The sequence below is a fragment of the Alternaria triticimaculans genome (genome assembly GCF_023758025.1).
Source record: "Alternaria triticimaculans strain BMP 0046 chromosome Unknown scaffold_4, whole genome shotgun sequence".
Lineage (NCBI taxonomy): Eukaryota > Fungi > Ascomycota > Dothideomycetes > Pleosporales > Pleosporaceae > Alternaria > Alternaria triticimaculans.
In genome coordinates, this window is record NW_026055961.1 from 1,213,773 (window position 1) to 1,231,961 (window position 18,189).

General features: G+C 54.2%; 5 protein-coding genes across 5 annotated transcripts; 3 read left to right on the top strand and 2 right to left on the bottom strand.

Moving 5' to 3' along the window:
- Positions 1 to 82: 82 nt before the first annotated feature.
- J4E78_003976 (uncharacterized protein) lies at positions 83 to 782 on the top strand (the record flags this gene model as incomplete). The annotated part of the gene is made up of 3 exons (XM_049364608.1): positions 83 to 100; positions 214 to 518; positions 620 to 782. The coding sequence occupies 3 exons, from the start codon at positions 83 to 85 to the stop codon at positions 780 to 782; spliced, it is 486 nt and encodes a 161-aa protein (XP_049223686.1).
- Positions 783 to 1,319: 537 nt separating this feature from the next.
- J4E78_003977 (uncharacterized protein) lies at positions 1,320 to 2,128 on the bottom strand (the record flags this gene model as incomplete). The annotated part of the gene is made up of 2 exons (XM_049364609.1): positions 1,320 to 1,811; positions 1,937 to 2,128. The coding sequence occupies 2 exons, from the start codon at positions 2,126 to 2,128 to the stop codon at positions 1,320 to 1,322; spliced, it is 684 nt and encodes a 227-aa protein (XP_049223687.1).
- Positions 2,129 to 2,455: 327 nt separating this feature from the next.
- On the bottom strand, positions 2,456 to 3,820 carry J4E78_003978 (uncharacterized protein; the record flags this gene model as incomplete). The annotated part of the gene is made up of 1 exon (XM_049364610.1): positions 2,456 to 3,820. One exon carries the CDS (start codon positions 3,818 to 3,820, stop codon positions 2,456 to 2,458), a length of 1,365 nt encoding a protein of 454 aa, XP_049223688.1.
- An 859-nt stretch (positions 3,821 to 4,679) lies between these two features.
- J4E78_003979 (uncharacterized protein) lies at positions 4,680 to 7,412 on the top strand (the record flags this gene model as incomplete). The annotated part of the gene is made up of 5 exons (XM_049364611.1): positions 4,680 to 4,728; positions 4,779 to 4,960; positions 5,009 to 6,176; positions 6,225 to 6,506; positions 6,553 to 7,412. The coding sequence occupies 5 exons, from the start codon at positions 4,680 to 4,682 to the stop codon at positions 7,410 to 7,412; spliced, it is 2,541 nt and encodes an 846-aa protein (XP_049223689.1).
- Positions 7,413 to 8,479: 1,067 nt separating this feature from the next.
- On the top strand, positions 8,480 to 16,939 carry J4E78_003980 (uncharacterized protein; the record flags this gene model as incomplete). The annotated part of the gene is made up of 12 exons (XM_049364612.1): positions 8,480 to 8,485; positions 9,231 to 11,510; positions 11,562 to 11,861; positions 11,910 to 12,354; positions 12,404 to 13,158; positions 13,574 to 14,002; positions 14,070 to 14,598; positions 14,649 to 14,995; positions 15,043 to 15,372; positions 15,421 to 15,888; positions 15,938 to 16,808; positions 16,866 to 16,939. 12 exons carry the CDS (start codon positions 8,480 to 8,482, stop codon positions 16,937 to 16,939), a joined length of 6,834 nt encoding a protein of 2,277 aa, XP_049223690.1.
- Positions 16,940 to 18,189: the final 1,250 nt, after the last annotated feature.

Genomic DNA, 18,189 nt, shown 5'->3' on the forward strand with positions numbered 1-18,189 from the left:
CATAAGCTGCAGCTCTTTTGCTCTCCTCACCTGCAAACACCACACAAACACTTGTCGCCCGCACCACACACCCCTCGCAGCTATGGATCAGATCAAGAAGGTGAGTCCACGCATACCCCGCCAAATCCCCTTTCTTTGGTACCCAGTCCACAGCCGACGCCACAATGCACGCCTGTCGTACCAAAGCAGCCGCTGACATGACGTTCTGCACAGCGCATGGAAGCTCTCCGCGTCGAGGCGGATGAGAGCAGCGCCAAAGCCGAGGAGTACAAGGCCAAGATCAAGCAGCTCGAGTCGGAGACGACACAGAAGGAGCAGGAGATCACGTCGCTGACGCACAAAAACTCCGTTCTCGAGAGCGAGGTGGAGAAGCTTGAGGGGCAAGTCAAGGTCCACAAGGACGAAGCTGGTGCAGGTGCCCAGGCCGGCACCCAGGCCGAGAGCCTCCAGCGCAAGATCCAAGTTCTCGAGGAAGAAGCTGAGGAATCGGACAGGACTATCCGCGAGCTCAACGAGAAGTACGTTCATTCACCCGCTGATGCCGTTGCTGTTCCCCTTTCCTATCTACCCTCCACGCTTCCGGCCCCTGATCTGCAGCCACTGACACGTCACCCTCCAGGCTCCGCCAAACCGACGTCAAGTCCGGCCACTACGAACGCAAAGTCCAAGCCCTCGAGCAGTCCCGCGACCAGTGGGAAACCAAGTACGAAGAGATGGCCAAGAAATACGCCGACACCAAGAAGGAGCTCGACGACTTTGTCAAGGAGATCGGTAACATCTGATCTCGCTGTCGTCTCTCTTTTGTGGTTGTTGACTGTATCTAGTCGAGTTCTGAGTCGAGCTTCGATATCGTCCCTCTGCGGATGCCGATTTCGAGCGCGTGCGACAAGAGGAACGGTCCGTGGTGGCTAGTGGCGGAGGATGATTACTACGGCATGCAGTGGAGCTTGGAGAAGAGGCAGATTTCACATTACATTCCCCCGTACCCCCTACCCTACCCTAAACCCCTATATATCTGTTTCCTTCCTGCGGCTGCTTGCTGGGCGGGCCTTCGCTTTAGATAATCCCTGAGCGAATACATTGTTGGCGGTTCCTGACACACCTTTGTCTTTGGTACTCACATGTGCTTTGCCAGGTTTGACCAAGGAGCGGTGTACGACCCACTGGAGTTATGCAGCGGAATAATGCTAGACTTATGCAGAACACGACCAGAGCAGCGCACCAACATGCGGGGTTCCGCTTGACTTCGTGAAGGGGTATCATTGTCTTGACATGTATAGTCACTAGCTTTCTTTCCAACAAGCAACACATCTACCCGTCTACTTGTTCTCCCTAGCCTCCTTCTGCTTCCTCTTCTTCATGCCCTGCTTCATGCGCTCCGCCTTTCTCTCCGTCTTGGTCTCGTACCTAAACTTCTTCTTCTTCTTCTTTGGCCTCTCGCTATTCTTCGGCCACGCCTTTGTCCACACCCGCTTCTTACTCTCTTCCTCCGCCTTTTTCCTCTCCTCGTCTGCTTTCCTCTTTGCGGCTGCCTCTTCGTCCTCTTGTCCCTGTGTTGAAAACCCGGCTTTGGATATGCCCACGCTTTCTATCGTGACGGTTGTGTATTTGTCTTCGTCGACGTATTCGTCTTCCTGGTTTATAGGCTCTGGCTCTTGGAAGCCTGTGAATTCTTCCTCGTCATCGTCGTCGTCGTCATTGGCGGATGTTTCGCCTGCTTCGCTGAGGTCGAGGTCGCCGTTTGCTTGTTTGACAAGTCGGTTTACTTCTTCGACGTGCCTCTCTAGGTCGATTTTGCGTTGTTCTCGGAGCTGAATTGTAGGGTATCGTTAGCCTCTGTACCGGTCTGAATACAACCCAGAGATGCGCCGGTGACAGAAGACGAACGTCCTTGTCGCGCAACCTTAGAGATGGGACGTCGCAATCGTGTGCTTACCTCGCGCCTAAACCTCAGCTTCTCCTCCTTCTCCCTCTTTGCGTTCTCCTCTTGTGCATGCTTTATCCGCGCAAGTTTGCGCTTGTGGAACCCGGTGAGGTATTCTTCGCGCGCCGAAAAGTCAAACTCGATCTTTTCGGGGACTGCGACGGCGATTTTGCGCTTCTTCGATGGCGGCGGCGCGTTCCTCATGATTGCAGCCTGTGTTGAGTGCAATCTGGAATGTGGGGCTCGGCGTGATTTGGCTCGTTGCTGTCGCTAGATGTTCGCAGAGAATGGTGTCGGAGTTTGGGAAAATTACCTGGCCGACAGGGATCTGGGAGTCCAGGTGGGGCCGAGGTCTTTTGGCGCTACGCCGTCTGGGGACTACCATGAACCTTGGAAAGCAGGGCCGTGATGTGATTACAGTCTGATTGCATTCCGGTCAATTGAAATTTATTGTTCTAGAATCCTGATGGCTGAGTAGGTCCGTCCAGCCTTCGACAGTGATGCGTGCTGGGCGTAGCGACTCCCATGCGTCTATGCACCTATCTGCATCTTTTCACCAGCCAGGTCAATGCTTTCTTGTGATGGAGCATTTGCACCATTGGACTCTTTATCTAGTCCTAGAATCTTCCTCCGCCACGAAAGTGATTCCAGGTGCTTCTTCGCCTTGTGCGTGATACATAGAGCGGGGTCAACGTCCTGAAGGCCAGTCTCTCCAAACATGGCAAGAACCATGAGGCCTAGGAAAGAATGATACATGTCAGGTGGGTCTCCTGTGACTTTGCCGAATCCCCCCACGAGATGTTGCGTCTTATCTAGTAACCACTTCCGGATCGGTTGCCGATCGACAATATCCAGATGACCGAGGAGTTGTAAGGGCGTACATGTCCAGTAGGCATAGCATGTATCTGCTACCTTGTTGCATCGACCATTCACTCCAACCCACTCGAGTTCGAAGTGAATGTGAGGCCGTCCTTTTGTGTTGGTTTTTGCCTGTACTGATGGGTAGGCGCCCAGCTTGACAAACGTATGTGCGTCATGGCAGGTTTCTGACGTATCTGTCTCGTCATTCATAGTATCCAAGCCGTCGTCCTCGTCTAGAGTCAGCGTCTGCCGTGAGACGAGCCAGTGCAGCGTCTTTGGGACGTCGGTTACTCCGCGGATGACACCGTCCGGTTTTTGTGATGGAGGTAAGGGTAGACGATCCAAGAAAGCCAGGGCAGCGATGGCGCAGCAGGTGAAGCCCGCATGCGCTTCGTGGTAGGGCGATTCCGAGATGCCTCCGTCGTAGCACTCTGCTTGTTGGACACACGTGACGAAGTTGTCGACATCGATATCTGGTATACCCTCACACGGTCCCTCGAGGTTGCCTCGAAGTATCCATCTGATAGCTGTAGCCATGTAGCCGAATCTAGAGTCGTTACCGCCATGGACGTAGTCGCCATCGCCCAACGTCTCCCCAAAACTACCCTCTGGTCTCTGCATCTTGACCAGCCATGTCAAAATCTCCTTTCTCTTGACCCTCTCCAGATCATCCCCCAGTACGACCAGCGTCAAGAGCGCAAAGAAAGTTCCAGGAATATGGGCAGGGTCCCAGTTCTTGTTTTCTTCACTTCTGAGCTCGCCGTAATTGGACCCTGGCCACGGACGGAAGCCACCTTCCGGCAGTTGGCAGCTGTAGACCCATTCGATGTGCCCACGACGCTCCTCGGCTGACAAAGCAGCGTCTAAATCTCCCAGAATGTCGAGAGCGGACACGGTGAAAAGGGCCAATAGCATGCGGTTGGAGTCATTGCTGGTGTAGAAGTGCGGCAGCAGAGTCTTCAGGTTCCGCCGCCAGTACTTGATGTGGCGGGCATAGTTGAGTTGTGTGTTGGCATCAAAGGCAGCTGGAGCCATGATAGGGAGAAGAGGTGCGTGGACCCGGGGGCGTTTGCCGAGCGAGATCTCGGTCCCGCTGCGAGGCGTGAGTTTTGATGGCGGGGCTGACCTGGACGGCCAAGGCGAATGTTTGCGCAGAGTATGTCAGACGGATGAATGATTAGCGGAGACTTGACTTTCTCCTGAATGGGCCTGTAATAAGGCTTATTCCGCGTGCAGGGTTAGTCAGGCAGTGATGACGGAGCCCCGCAGACGTCGCGTCTGTCAGTGTTCGGAGCAGCAACTTGTCGATTTAGGGGACCTGGCAGGGCGACAGCATTAGCCCAGCGACTGGCGATGATGCATAGACGGTAGTAGGCGCGGGCTCGGACTAGTCTACCACATCGTATGCAGGGGCCGCGCTTGGGGGTCGGTGAATTGCGTGGGTATTTATATCGTCCGCTAAAGGCGAAATGTCGGAAGCGCGCAAGATTGGTAGGCTTGCCTGACGGTGCCAGGGCTGTCACGACAAACGGCCACATGCAGGGGTACATGAGACATCGTTCAGCTCTCAGCTCTTCTGCAGTCGTGCCCCAGCTGCGGCCTGCAAAACCCTCCTGACACCGACGTGCCTCAGTCAGTCACTGCCCTCGCTTCCCCGACGCCGCCGCCGCCGCCCGTGTCGAGTACCACTGGCCTGCGCCCACTCACGACGCACTGCCCGTTACGCGAGTAGCCTCTTTGTAGGGCGACGTCACCCACGCTCGAGCACCGGGCCTGCGCTTGCGTGTTCCCCAGACTCACTTCTCCGCGCGCTCACTACGGCCGTTGACCGACCACACCCGTACCAGTACCCAACTTGGTTGTTTCTTTTTGATACCCCACTTCACACGCCGTCATGACGACGGGTTTTGCGGCCTCTTTTTGGTCGAGCGACTATGCCGGAGGTAAGCTGCAGGCGCACCCAACACCACCCCGCGCGGGCTAACTCTCGCAGGCTTGGGCGTCCTCTTTGGCAAGCTGCAGCAGGGCGTGCAGGAAAACCAGCAGATTCTGACCGTGGCCCGCATGCGAGCCGATGCCGAGGAGGCCTACGGAAACAGCCTGTCCTCGATTACACCAGCCACAGATCGCATAGGCGGGGGCTTTAGCAGAGATGAGGGCGCAAGCGTGCGCAAGGTGCGTGAGCAGGAGACGCGGCGACAACTCCAGGCTAACTGGTACTAGGCCTACGAGGGCGTGCGCACCGAGATGGAGGCAGCGGCCGCAAACCACAAGAAGATTGCGTCCAACATCCGCGAGCTTGTCGTGAACCCATTCGGCCGCTGGTGCGAAGCGCATGCCGCCCGCGTGCAGAACTCCCAGGACGACCTCCAATCGCGCATCAAGATCCACGACCGACAGGCCGATGCTGTCCGCAAGTACCGATCGCAATACTACAACAAGTGCCGGCTCGTCGAAGATCTGGAGGAGGAGGACAAGCTTGCTTTCCAGGACCCCCAGAGCGAGGCCGCACAGAGCCCCAAGATGAAGGTGCCCACCATAAAGATGTCGGAGCCGGAGAATGAGGAAGAGGAGCCCATTGATCTTGGTGACGAGACGTACCAGCCCGACCAGATCAAGAAGATCCTCACGCACATGCTGGACAACATCAAGATTGCAGAGGTCAAGGTTCCCATTCTCGGCACCTACCAGAACTGCTCAAGCGGTGCCGATATCACCGAATACATCCAGAAGCACATGGCAGCAACCACCGTGAGCTATGCCGAGCGCATTGGTCAGGACCTGGTAGCACACGGCTTTCTGCGCCTAGTGGGAAACGTGGGAAACACATTCGCCAACAGCTCCCGCATGAACTACCAATGGAAGCCCAAGACGTTCCAGGTGACTGGACTGCCTGAGAAGAAGCAGCCTCTCGCCCGCTCTTCTACCGCTATGTCTAGCTCCTCAGCCGACAGCATTGCCGTGGACTCGCCCGTCTCGACCGTGCAGGAATACCTCCAGGGGTGGAACCCGCTCAACAACCAGTACCCGAATGAGACACCAGCAGAGAGGCTCAGGCGGGAGGCACACGAGTCCGATGAGCGCTACAAGGCATCAGTCAAGAAGCTTGACTCGCTACGATGCAATCTGGAAGAGGCTATGGTGGACCATCTCAAATTCATGGAGCGTTGCGAATTGGACAGGCTGAAGGCTATCAAGGCGGTTATCTTGGATTTCTCTGGCGCTGTCAGCAACGTAATTCCTAGTCTGCAGAGCACCGTCGACAAGATGATGCTGTTCCAGGAGACAGTTCAGCCCCTAGGCGATCTCCGATACATGCTCGAGAACTACAGGACAGGGCCATTCGTGCCTAGAGTCACGACTTATGAGAATTACTACAACTCAGTAGACGGTACGTCACAATGTATATCGAGATGCAACTGTATACTAACAAACACAGAACAAACATTCGGTGTAGATTTGGAGGCTCGGGCTCGTTCAGACAAGAAGCGTGTTCCGGTACTCATTACGACAGTTCTCACCTTCCTAGACAACCACTACCCCGACTTGGAGGGTGACGAAGCACGCCGTGGCATCTGGCTCGTTGATGTTCCTCTGGCGCAGACTCACACCCTCCGAGCTGAGATCAACACTGGAAAGAGGTTCCCAGATGAACTACTCGAGAAGTACGATGTACCGATTGTTGCGAGCGTCCTCAAACTCTACCTGTTGGAACTTCCTGGTAGGTGTCAACTCTGCATCATCAGATCCTTTGCTAACTGTAATAGACTCACTGGTTTCTTCTCACGTCTACGAGATTGTCAAGACCATCTACAGCACCACCGCTACAGATGTCTCTGAAGAGACTCGGGTCTCTGTTCTGCAATCTACCCTTGGCCAACTCCGCCTCGCTAACATCGCAACGCTCGACGCGATTTGCACACACTTCACTCGTCTCATTGAGTTGACATCGGCCGACGAGACTTATGTTACAGCACTGGCCAATGCACTCGCGCCATGCATCCTAAGACCAAGGCAAGAATCGAGTTTGACGATGAACGAGCGCTACAGCTACCGCCTCGTCCGTGACCTATTTGCGCACAAGGATGCCATTTTTGGAGAGTTGAAGCGCGCGAGCACGCTCACCCACTCAGCCTCGGGCGCACAGCGACCACGCGCGATCTCGACGGATGAGAGCAACCGACGAGCAAACATGGAAGAGCGCCAACGAGCCATCGCAGCTCAACGCTCTCCTCGTGCGGTATCACCAGCACCTGGTTCGCGTGTCTCCGGCTCGCATCGCCGTGACCGAAGTCAGACTCGATTCCCCGTGAACACATCGTCACCAACCGAAACGCGAAGGAGCAAGGGAGATCGTGGTTCTCTTGAAGTACCTGGAAGCGACGACAGCCCTACCAACGAAGAAGTCACTGCAACCACTAATGGTACAACAGAGCCTGAAACTGTTTCTGTTCCTGTTCCTGCTCCCGCCGAGCACCCAGCGCCATCAAGTACCCGGGTGCCTTTCCCACGGAAACATGCAGGCAGCTTGACGAGGGGCAATCGGGACTCTACCGGCAGCTTGAGGAACGACGACACAGCAGCGCCAAGAGGTGTCACGCTGGAAGACAAGCCCATGGACGACTAGTGGTAGACATGGCCTAACTCCAGCAAGCATCTTGGCTAGGAAATGAAATAGGAAGCCTACACCGCCCGGCCCGCCCAGAGACTCCCATGTATACTAGAAAGTAACACACTGGGAAACTAGCTAGGGACCCTGAGAGCGAGGTAGCATGACGGGCAGTCGCACGGCACCTGTGGAAGAGTGAACAGCGTATGTGAAGGCTGTATGATATTTCGGGACGGGAAAACTGGCGGCATGTCTGATGGTCGTATGTGAAATGCAGCATGATAATCACGAGTGTAGACGGCTATTGCAATATGAAGTTTATCTACTCTGCCCTGCTTGTTGACATTGGCGGCTCCGTCCGTACCTGAGGCTAACCAGGGTGACCAGGACGCTAGCACTACTCAGCTGTCAGAAAAGCCCAGACCCCATCGTCACACTCGCATGCTGAGTTCCAAGGCGGAGCAGCATGGAATCGACATGGGGGTCAGCTGTGTGGCTGGGCACCGGCTGCCCGATCTGTAGGACATATACATAGCCTCTGGTGACCTTTTCATGTGCCGCTCATTTTGCGCCTGTCTACCCATCTTCTCCAGCTGTCGTTGCGCTCGCTGAGCCTCTCACTCAGTCGTGGTGCGCCCCGTCCCGCCCTCGATCGAACCCCACGTTGATCGTCGCGCGAATCACATCGCGATCGCAGTCGCAGCTTCCCACTTTTTGAGGCCTCGCTGTCACTGCATACCCTGCCGAGGGTGAAGGCGCCATGTGTCTGGTCAAAGTCAAGCCGGAAGAGGACCACATTGTCCCTTACCGTGTCGTCCAGCGGAACCGCTCCCCGCCCCGTCGCCGCGCATCACGCCAGTCGCGCGACATCGAGCGCCGCTATTCGCGCACCGAGATTGTGCACGAGGCTTCTCCACGGCCCTCAGCATCCTACGTCGCGGTGCCCTCGCCAAAGCCTCTCCAGATTCCCGCACCGCAGCCTGTGCCTGTGTTCGTGCAGCCTCCTCCCCCGGCGCCCATGCCGGCTCCACCTCCACCGCCTAGCCACATCTCATCTCACCATTCGCACCACACCCAGTCACGCCATGGCGGTGCGCACTACGTCGAAGTCTCGCCCAGGTCTAGCATGAGTTCTCGTTCATCGAGCCCTAGCCGCAGCGAGTATGTGTATACAGAGCGAGAGGTCAGGCGTGAGCGCGAACGCAACTACAGTCCAGAGAACCCTCGCTACGAGCATTACAGATATGTGGAGCCTGCTGCATCGAGCGAGAGCGATCATTACGAAAGATACCAGAGGCGCGACAGGAGCAGACAGCGCAGTCGCAGTCGGGGTGGTTATGAAGACCCCAGCTATACGGAGACTAACACCAGAGTTGCGTACAGGCAGAGATGAGTGTCTGTTTGGGAACCCCATTTTTGTTGGCTTACGATTGATATCACTACTTATGTCTTGAAGGACCTGCAGCATCTGTTCATAGTTATGGTGCGGTTGTCTATAGCTTTTTATCCAAACTAATTTACTTTCACGTTCAACTGCTCGTGCTATGAGGTCACTAGTTATGTTGCACCTGGACGCGATGCACGAACCAGCAAAGACGTCGCGCCGCACTTTCCGAGACGCAGAGAATCAGCTCCACATGTTTCTCAGCCCAAGTGTCGAGTTCTGGCTGCCGGCGTACGCCTAAGCGATAGTCAGGGCAGCCTTGTAAAGCATCGGGCACCAGTCGAGTGGTGTACATCTAGGGTTGCGATCAGCATCCAGGCCAACATAATCCTGCGCGCTGAGAGCAACCGTCATACTTGCGCAAACGCTTTGACTGCCTTGACGTGTAGCAGAACCCCGAGCATGATCGAAGCACCCGCGCATTCCTCCTCCGCCCCCGTCCACCTCCGACCATGTCTATCCGTGTCCTGATCAAAGATTACCCACACCGCGCAATCGCCCTCGCGACCTCGACCCACGCCCTCGTCCTCCGACACAGCTCATCCACCACCGAACAGTCGGGGAACCCCAATGCCTCGTCCACGTCACTGGGGAGCAATGGCGCCGGCGTCGCGCGCTGCATGGTCGAGTTCACCCGGTTGGAGGAAATCGATCTAGAAGACTACCGCGCGCTGCATTCGGTCAACGTACACGGCACACTGGGCTTGATCACCGTCAACAGCGATGTCTTCCTCGTCGTCGTCAATGGCGCGAGCAAGGTGGCGACAGTACGGCCTGGCGAGACGGTGCAGAGGATATACTCGGTCGGCTTCTACTGCCTGACCAGCACAAGCTACGATACCCTGCTCAACGACGAAGTCAACCCCTACCCCACGGATACAATCGATGACGAAGGATATGAGATGGGCTTCGGTGGCAGGAAGGAGCAATCGCCCATGGAACACCCGTGTCTGGCGCTCAAGAAGATCCTCAGCAGTGGAACCTTCTATTACAGCTCAGACTTCGACCTCACCAGACGCTTACAAGACCGCACAACCGATGCCGCAACCGTTTCTATCGACAGTCTAGACGCTGGCTTTCTATGGAACTCATACATGATCCAGCCACTGGTGGACTTTAGGAGCCGCCTTGCGCCGAGGGAGAAGGACGCTTTGGATGCTTCCGGGATCTTGACATCTGCCATCCGCGGTTTCGCACTCACCATTACGATTCCCAAGTCTTCGGCCCCCATCAGGGTACAGGATTCCGGCATGCCGTCGTCCATGACGCTCATCTCAAGATTATCCTGCAAGCGGGCGGGCACAAGATTCAACTCGCGAGGTATCGACGATGATGGGAATGTCGCAAACTTTGTGGAAAGCGAAACAATATACTGGGCGCCGTCGGGAGCTTGCTTCTCTTATGTGCAGGTGCGAGGAAGTGTACCCATCTTCTGGGAACAGCAGGCTGGTCTCCTCCCAAACCAACAAAAGATTACCATCACCCGGTCGCCGGAAGCTACACAACCCGCCTTTGACAGGCACTTTGATAATCTGGAACTCAGCTACGGCACAACTCATGTTGTAAACCTGCTGAGCAACGAAAAACAAAACGAGTTAGAGTTGACGCATAGATATCGCGGGCATATCAGGAATAGCCCGTTGAACCAAGGAAGCAATCTCAACGACCGACAGCATGACCTCATCAAGCTTACGGAATATGACTTCCATGCCGAGACACGAGGACCCGGTGGCTATGAGATGGCTAGTATGATTGCTCAGTGGATCCAAGGTTCTGCTGAAGGATTTGGGTACTATCTCTCTGAAGATGTGGAAGAAGTGGCCAGACACAATGGAGAAGACTACGCTGTCCGCCGGACAATGAGCATACTGCAGCAGGAGGGAGTCTTCCGAACAAACTGCCTGGATTGCCTTGATCGAACGAATCTCGTGCAAACCATCATCAGCAAGATGGCACTCGAAATCTTTTTGAGCCACAAAGGCCTTCGAGCCAGTCAGGACTTCTGGGTCAGACATTCAAGTATGTGGGCAGATAATGGCGATGCTCTTTCAAAGATCTATGCGGGAACTGGAGCGCTGAAGTCCTCATTTACGCGATCTGGAAAGATGTCGCTTGCCGGTGCTCTGGCAGACGCTCGTAAGAGCGCCACCCGAATGTACATTAACAACTTTGCGGATAAAGGGCGACAGAACACCATTGACATGCTCCTTGGAAGACTGATTGGCCAGGTTCCAGTGCATCTCTATGACCCGCTCAACGACTATGTGGTCGCAGAGCTTGCGCGACGATCTGCGGAGTATTCGGAGACCGAGATGATCAATATTCTTGTCGGAACATTCAACTTGAACGGAAAAACGAGTGGCATAAAGAGCGATCTTTCGCCCTGGCTATGCCCGGATGTCGATCCATCACAGCAGTGCCCCGAAATAGTGGCTGTAGGCTTTCAAGAGATTGTCGAATTAAGCCCTCAACAAATCATGTCGACAGACCCAGACAGACGCGAGGCTTGGGAGGAAGCTGTCAGAATGTGTCTCAACAAGAATGCCGAGAAGCACAGAAAAGACGAGTATGTTATTCTAAGAGGTGGCCAGTTAGTGGGTGCGAGTTTGTCGGTCTTTGTCCGGGCCGACTGCCTTACGCATATCAAGAACGTCGAAGGCGCTCTGAAGAAGGTATGTCCACATTTACTGCATCTTTACCTATTGCGCTAAAACATACTCCAGACTGGCATGTCCGGTATGGCTGGTAACAAGGGAGCCGTAGCTATTCGATTTGAGTACGCCAATACCTCGATCTGCCTTGTCACGGCCCATCTCGCAGCTGGTTTTGCCAACTACGAAGAGCGCAACCGCGACTACAAGACTATCAGCCATGGCCTACGCTTTCAAAGGAACCGATCAATTGAAGACCACGACACTGTAATATGGCTCGGCGACTTCAACTACCGGATTGGCCTGAATAATGAGAAGGTGCAACGGCTGTGCCATGTTGGTGACCTCGAGACCTTGTACGACAACGACCAGGTAAGTAGTCACGTTTTACTTGCATGTACCATAGCTAACCAAAAGCAGCTTAATCTGCAGATGGTAGCTGGCTTGACCTTTCCGTACTACTCCGAGGCCCGCATCACTTTCCCGCCGACTTACAAGTACGACCTCAACAGTAACCAATACGATACATCCGAGAAAGCGCGCATTCCCGCTTGGTGTGATCGTGTACTTCGCAAGGGTGATAACATCCGACAAATCCACTACAACGATGCACCACTTCGTTTCTCTGACCACCGACCGGTCTATGCTACGTTCCAGATACTGGTGCAAAGGGTCGATGAAAAGAAGAAGGATGCCATGAAGGCTACTTTGTACAAACAACGAAGAGAAGTGGTTGGCGATACCCACGCTGCAGGCCGTCTGGGTGATGATGAGACGGACGACGAAGATCTGCTTGGGTACGATAGCATTGAGCCAGGATTGCCACCTGCAAGCTCAGATCGGAGGAAGTGGTGGCTCGACAACGGTACTTTTATCATCTTTCCCGCTATAGCTTGGATACTCATATTCAATAGGTTTACCAGCGATAGCACGCGTGGAACCGCCATCTAATAACCACTTTCCAAACCCGAATCGACCCAGCAATCCGTTTACGCCTAGTCCAGAGCCAGACTGGATAGATGTTCGGCATATGCCGAGCAGTCGCAGACCCGAGCCACCACCAGCACGCGGCTCACAGAGAGCACGCACAGTCGACTTCAACGGCCCCTCGACCAGTTTACCACCAACGCAGAAGCCCGCGGCTCGTAAGATGATCGCTCCGTTGTATCCGGGTCATGCCACTCAAATCCTCGGTTCAGACGGTACGCGAGATTCGCTCAGCGACCTCCGCCGCAGCGGCTCAAGCGCGTCTACACACTCCCTTCCCAGCAGCCTACCTTACCGCGCATCAAATACGCTGCCCCAAACACAATCCTCCAGCAAACCACAAGTCCTCCGCAAACCAGCACCACCTCCAATCCCCAATAAGAAACCCGCTCTCCTTTCTAAAGGTTCCTCTCCAGGACCAACCTTCGCACCCCCTCCACAACGTTACCGTGATGATCCCCCGGAAGAAGAATCGAGGGCATATCCTCCGCAGTCAACCAGACGCTCCATGGCTCCGCCTCCTCATCTGACCAGGAAACCAGTGCAAAATCTTATTGATGATGACGGTGACAAGCCGGCATTGCCGCCGCGCACAGGAAGTGGTGGGAGTAGTAGGAGGAATTTGATGGACGATGAGCCGGACGATATGCGTAATATGGGGGATTGGGAGGTGCTTAGACCTGTAAGGTAAACTGAGCTTAGCGAATGCGGATAGAGAAGGACTTGGATTGATATTTTGGTCTTTGGACACTATCCGTACAGCACCGGATGATCCTCAAACCCACGTGCCCGCGTCCAACGCCTGAGTACTCTAGGAAAGTACATAGGTAGAATGCGATCACGAAATGAGACCATGTTGCTTAGCTTAACTTGCTCGTAATGATCTCATGCTTCGATCTAGTATGAACTACGCTGTTGGGTGACTGTACGCGAGTTGTGACAAGAATTGATGCGACTCCCTGTTCGAGTCACGCGACGACGCGTGCGGTCGCGTCAGCGCTAACCCCATTGACACGCCTCACGAGCTCCACTCACACACCACCGGCCTCAAACAACGCGCCTACGCATGCCATGCATGCGCCTATAACGGCATGAAGAGAAAACGTAGCGCCCATAACTGTGCGGGCGTCCGCAAGAAAGCAAAGGGCGCCGATGACCAATCCACCAAGGCCACCACTGTTAATGCTACTCATCCAGTCCTACAACGCCTCTATCCCGAAGTCCTTACTCTGCGCCAGTATCTGCTCTCTCGACTCCCAGGCTCGTCGAAGAATAGGTACCGAAAGCTTTCGCAACTTGGACATGCCATACCCGCTGGAGACAAAAACACCGCGGACGACCTTGACAATGCCGTTGTGCAGTTGCTCGACTCAGCACTGGTATGCAATCCAGGCGTCCAACTAGAAAAGGACAAAACAACGAGTATCACCGAGGAGCGTGAAAAAGATATCGAAGTCTTCACCCAACAACGATCGCAAAGCACTCCGGGCGGTACCTTCAAGCCGGGATACTACAGGCAATCCGAGGTAGGTCATACGAAGCATCGCCTCCTCATAGTGTTCCGCTCAAAGAACTACGACTAAGTATGTCCAGATTGTTGATTTCGTGATATGGCGCTTATTCAAGCGTTCAACATCTCACAAACCAGCACATCTACTCTGCTACGGCTTTCAAAGAGCTGCAGGCAGCAATCGCCGTGCATACAGGACCAGCGAGGATCCGAGTTCATCTATTCCTGGTCTGCAAGAACGCCTACCTAATAGCTACGCGAGGACGTTGAAAGAGCCAGTATGGTGCCGATTGCACGCATTGCTCGGCCAGGGCGGGGACCGCATTATGATGGACATGCTTCTAGAGTGCTCCATATTCATCTTGGTCAGTGCTGATATGGGCAACTACTATCAGCTCTCTGGGGTTCCTGTGCATGAGGTGAAGTCGGATGAACCTCAGAAGAGCAACATCGCAAGAGTCAACGCGGATAAGGAAGCGCCCACCAAACCTTCACAGCTCAAGATTGAAAGCAAAAAGCCTGGTGCTATTACATTTGTGCGCAGTCGCATGCTTTACGCGAAAGCAGCGCTCAATGCGAAAGGTGGTGTGAGATTTGGCATGCGCCACATTCGTGCGTTGTCACTGTTCTTCGAGTACTTTATTGGAGCTAACCATTTATAGATGTTCTCAATCGATTAACTGATCGAAAAGACAAACAAGAGACAGTACATGCCATGCGGTATATCTTCCCGCGTCAGTTCGGGTTGCACAACGTCTTCACTTCCAAGGTGGATCATCGTGAGACAGCCATGCCGTTCAAAGACTACACGCTGCGCGAGAAGGATATACATACCGCCATGTGCCGGGAGCTAGGCCCCAAAGCGACGGACGCCCAGGAGATAGATAAGTGGAAGCAGCGAATACCAAAGAGACTCCGGGGTGACGCTGTTAAACTGGTGGACAAACTTCGGGTCCGCAACCAGCGGTGCTCGTATATGGAGATGCTGCGCCACTACTGTCCAATCGAGGTACTCTTCTCCATGACATGTATAGGAAAGTCTGCTAACTCAGATAGGGGGTACCCGTGTCAACGAAGCCAGATTGGAGGAAGAGCGCACTTCAGCCGAAGGCAGATGTACGATCAGTCGCAGATCCAGTCAATCGTCGCAAGAAAGCGCGACCTACACCTGGAAATCCCACCGTTCAAGAAACCTGTTTCACAGATCTGGCGTGTCCAGCAGCACACGTATCGGCCTTTTGCCGCGCAGTCATATCCAAAGTTATACCGGAAGGATTCTGGGGCAACGAGCATAACCAGCGCACCCTCATGTATTGGGTGGACCAATTCGTAGACATGCGCAGATTCGAATCGCTTAATCTACATCAGGTTACACAGAACATACAGGTACGTATTCCTCTACATTGAGCATGGAGCTATGCTAAGAGATCCTAGATCACGAACATAGCTTGGTTGCGCCCACCCAGCCAAGACGACGACACCAAGGTATCCAAGTCGGACATAGACAAGCGTACGGAGATATTTATCGAGTTCGTCTACTGGCTCTTCGACTCTTTCCTCGTTCCTCTGGTTCGCACAAACTTCCACGTAACGGAGTCCAACGCGCATCGGAACAGACTTTTCTACTTCCGCCATGATATCTGGCGGATGTTAACAGAGCCTGCTTTGAAGGAACTACGGATGAACATGTTCGAGGAGATGCCTACTGACAGTACGGAAAGACTGCTGTCCGCACGTCAGCTTGGTTTCAGTAACGTTCGTCTGCTACCTAAGAAACAGGGTTTCCGGACTATCATGAACCTCAAGAGAAGACAGCAGGTGATGCGATATGGGACTATGACTCTCGGACGAAGTATCAACTCGGTGATGACACCAGCTTTCAATGCAATTACTTATGAGAAGGTCAGTAGTCGCTCGAGGTGACAAATTTACCATGGCTAATTTGAATCAGTCGTTACGTCCCGATAAATTCGGCTGCTCACTTTTCTCCGTCGGAGATATGCTTCCCAAGCTTGCATCTTTCAAAGCATCGTTGCGACAGCGTGGGCTCGGCGACATTCGGCTTTATTTTGCTAAGGTTGATGTTCAGGCTTGCTTCGACACTATACCACAGTCACGCTTGCTGCGTATGATCGACAGTCTCATGTCGATCCAGGCTTACAACACCGGCAAACATGTGGAGATTTCACCCCTGGGTCCGCTACAGCGTCTCGGCGGTAAACATGTGGACCCGATGCCTCTCAAGAAGTACATACCGCATACTGAGGCAGCGACGAGAGTAACGCCTTTCCACCAACTCGTGCAAGATAGATTGGCGGGCACAAAGGCCAATACCGTCTTTGTTAATACCAACATGCAGCGGCGCGAGACCAAGGATGACTTGATGCAGCTCTTACAGGAGCATATCGAGAGAAATGTCGTTAAAATCGGGAAGCGCTTCTATCGCCAGAAGACTGGTATACCACAGGGCTCAGTCTTATCGAGCATCTTGTGCAACTTCTTCTACGCTCAATTGGAACGCGATGTGCTTGGATTTGTGCTTGATGAAGATTCATTGCTTCTTCGTCTGCTTGACGATTTCCTCTTGATCAGTATCAACGAAGAGTATGCTCAGCGCTTCGTACGCGTTATGCACAAAGGCCACCCGGAATACGGCGTAGTGATAAAGCCTTCAAAGTCGATGGCAAACTTCGATGTCACGACAGAAGAAGGAGACCGGATAGCGACAAGCGGCTCAGATGGTAAATTCCCGTATTGCGGCGTCTGTATCGATACGACGACGCTGGAAGTCAGCAAGAAAACAGAACGCCCTACAGAGACCGGTAGGTGGCATTGCGTGCACAATGTCTATTTGCGGCTTCAGATGCTAACCGCACCAGGTATTGAGGACTCTTTGACTGTAGATCTGACCAAAATGCCTGGCCAAACGTTCCATCGCAAAGCTCTGAAGTAAGTCTCGAAGATCGCGGTATGCACCGCCGGCCAATCGGGCCATGGACGGGGTGAAAAGTCCGACAATTTACTGATTTCTGATAGCGGATTCAAGATCCAGCTGAAGGCCATGCTGATCGATTCATCGTTGAACAGCGTGGCAACGGTACTAGCGAATTTGCATCAAAGCTTTCTTGAAGCGGCGGTGAGGTGCCTCGAGTACGCACGCGCGCTATCCAAGGTGCGAACGACGTGTTCGAATCTGCTTATCAGTACGTCTAAACTTTCCCGTTGCGAAGATTCCAACGCCCAATCCATCGATGCTCGTGCGGGGTTGTCCCGTGGGAGGGTGGGCGTGGTAATGAATGATGGTCTGATAGCACGAAAGCGAGCACGGCACACGCCACGAGCGATCGTGATTGCGCCGGCTACGCTAGCGAAGGAAATTGCTGACGGAGGGAACTGCAGAGACGGTAGACAACATGATTGCACTAGCCCATGTGATGCTACAGCGCCGTTCACGCTCGCGCGGCAGCAGAGAGGCAAAGATTGTGCAGGGCGTCATCTCGCGGCGGCAGCTTCAATGGTACGTGTGGCTAAGCTTCCGTGTTGCACAGCAAGTGGATGCACGATCTGCGATTTAGCTAGATCGCCTCCACGGTTTGCAAGATGACATGGCGGGGCTCGTATTACCGGTTTCCAACAGATGCTAATTGAAGGGATAGGCTGGCTTGTAAAGCTTTTCAGACGGTGTTTCAGCGCAAGCAGACGCAGCATCGCGCGCTGCTAGCCTGGCTGCAGACATGTCTCTCGGCAGCGCGCATGTCTGACATGGCGGAGCGACGCATGCTGGAGGAGGCAATAACTTGGCACTGAAAGCTTAACACGCTAGCAAAAGCGGGTTCCAGCGATAATGCAGTGGCTAGGCATATAGCGAAGATGTTGGGAGGTGCAGGTGTGGATGCGAGTGTGGTGACGGGATAGGAACTCGGGAAAAGCACTAAGGATCTGTGGCCGGGGGCCCACGCCGAGCGCCCACGTCTAGCGGCGGCATGTGGGCACGACTGCAAGCCTTGGGCCTTGGCTGCAGCACTGTCGGGAGTGACGGAAGGACTGCAGAGAGGATGATGTCGTTATGTCTTTTTCTTGCATATTGCAGCGCTGGTAGTACTGAGGCAAGGCGCGGTAGTGTATAGGCGGACCACTACTTGCTCCTGATAAGCCTCGCGTCGAGCAGGCGACAGCCCTCGACGGCACGCGATTGGCCCGCCG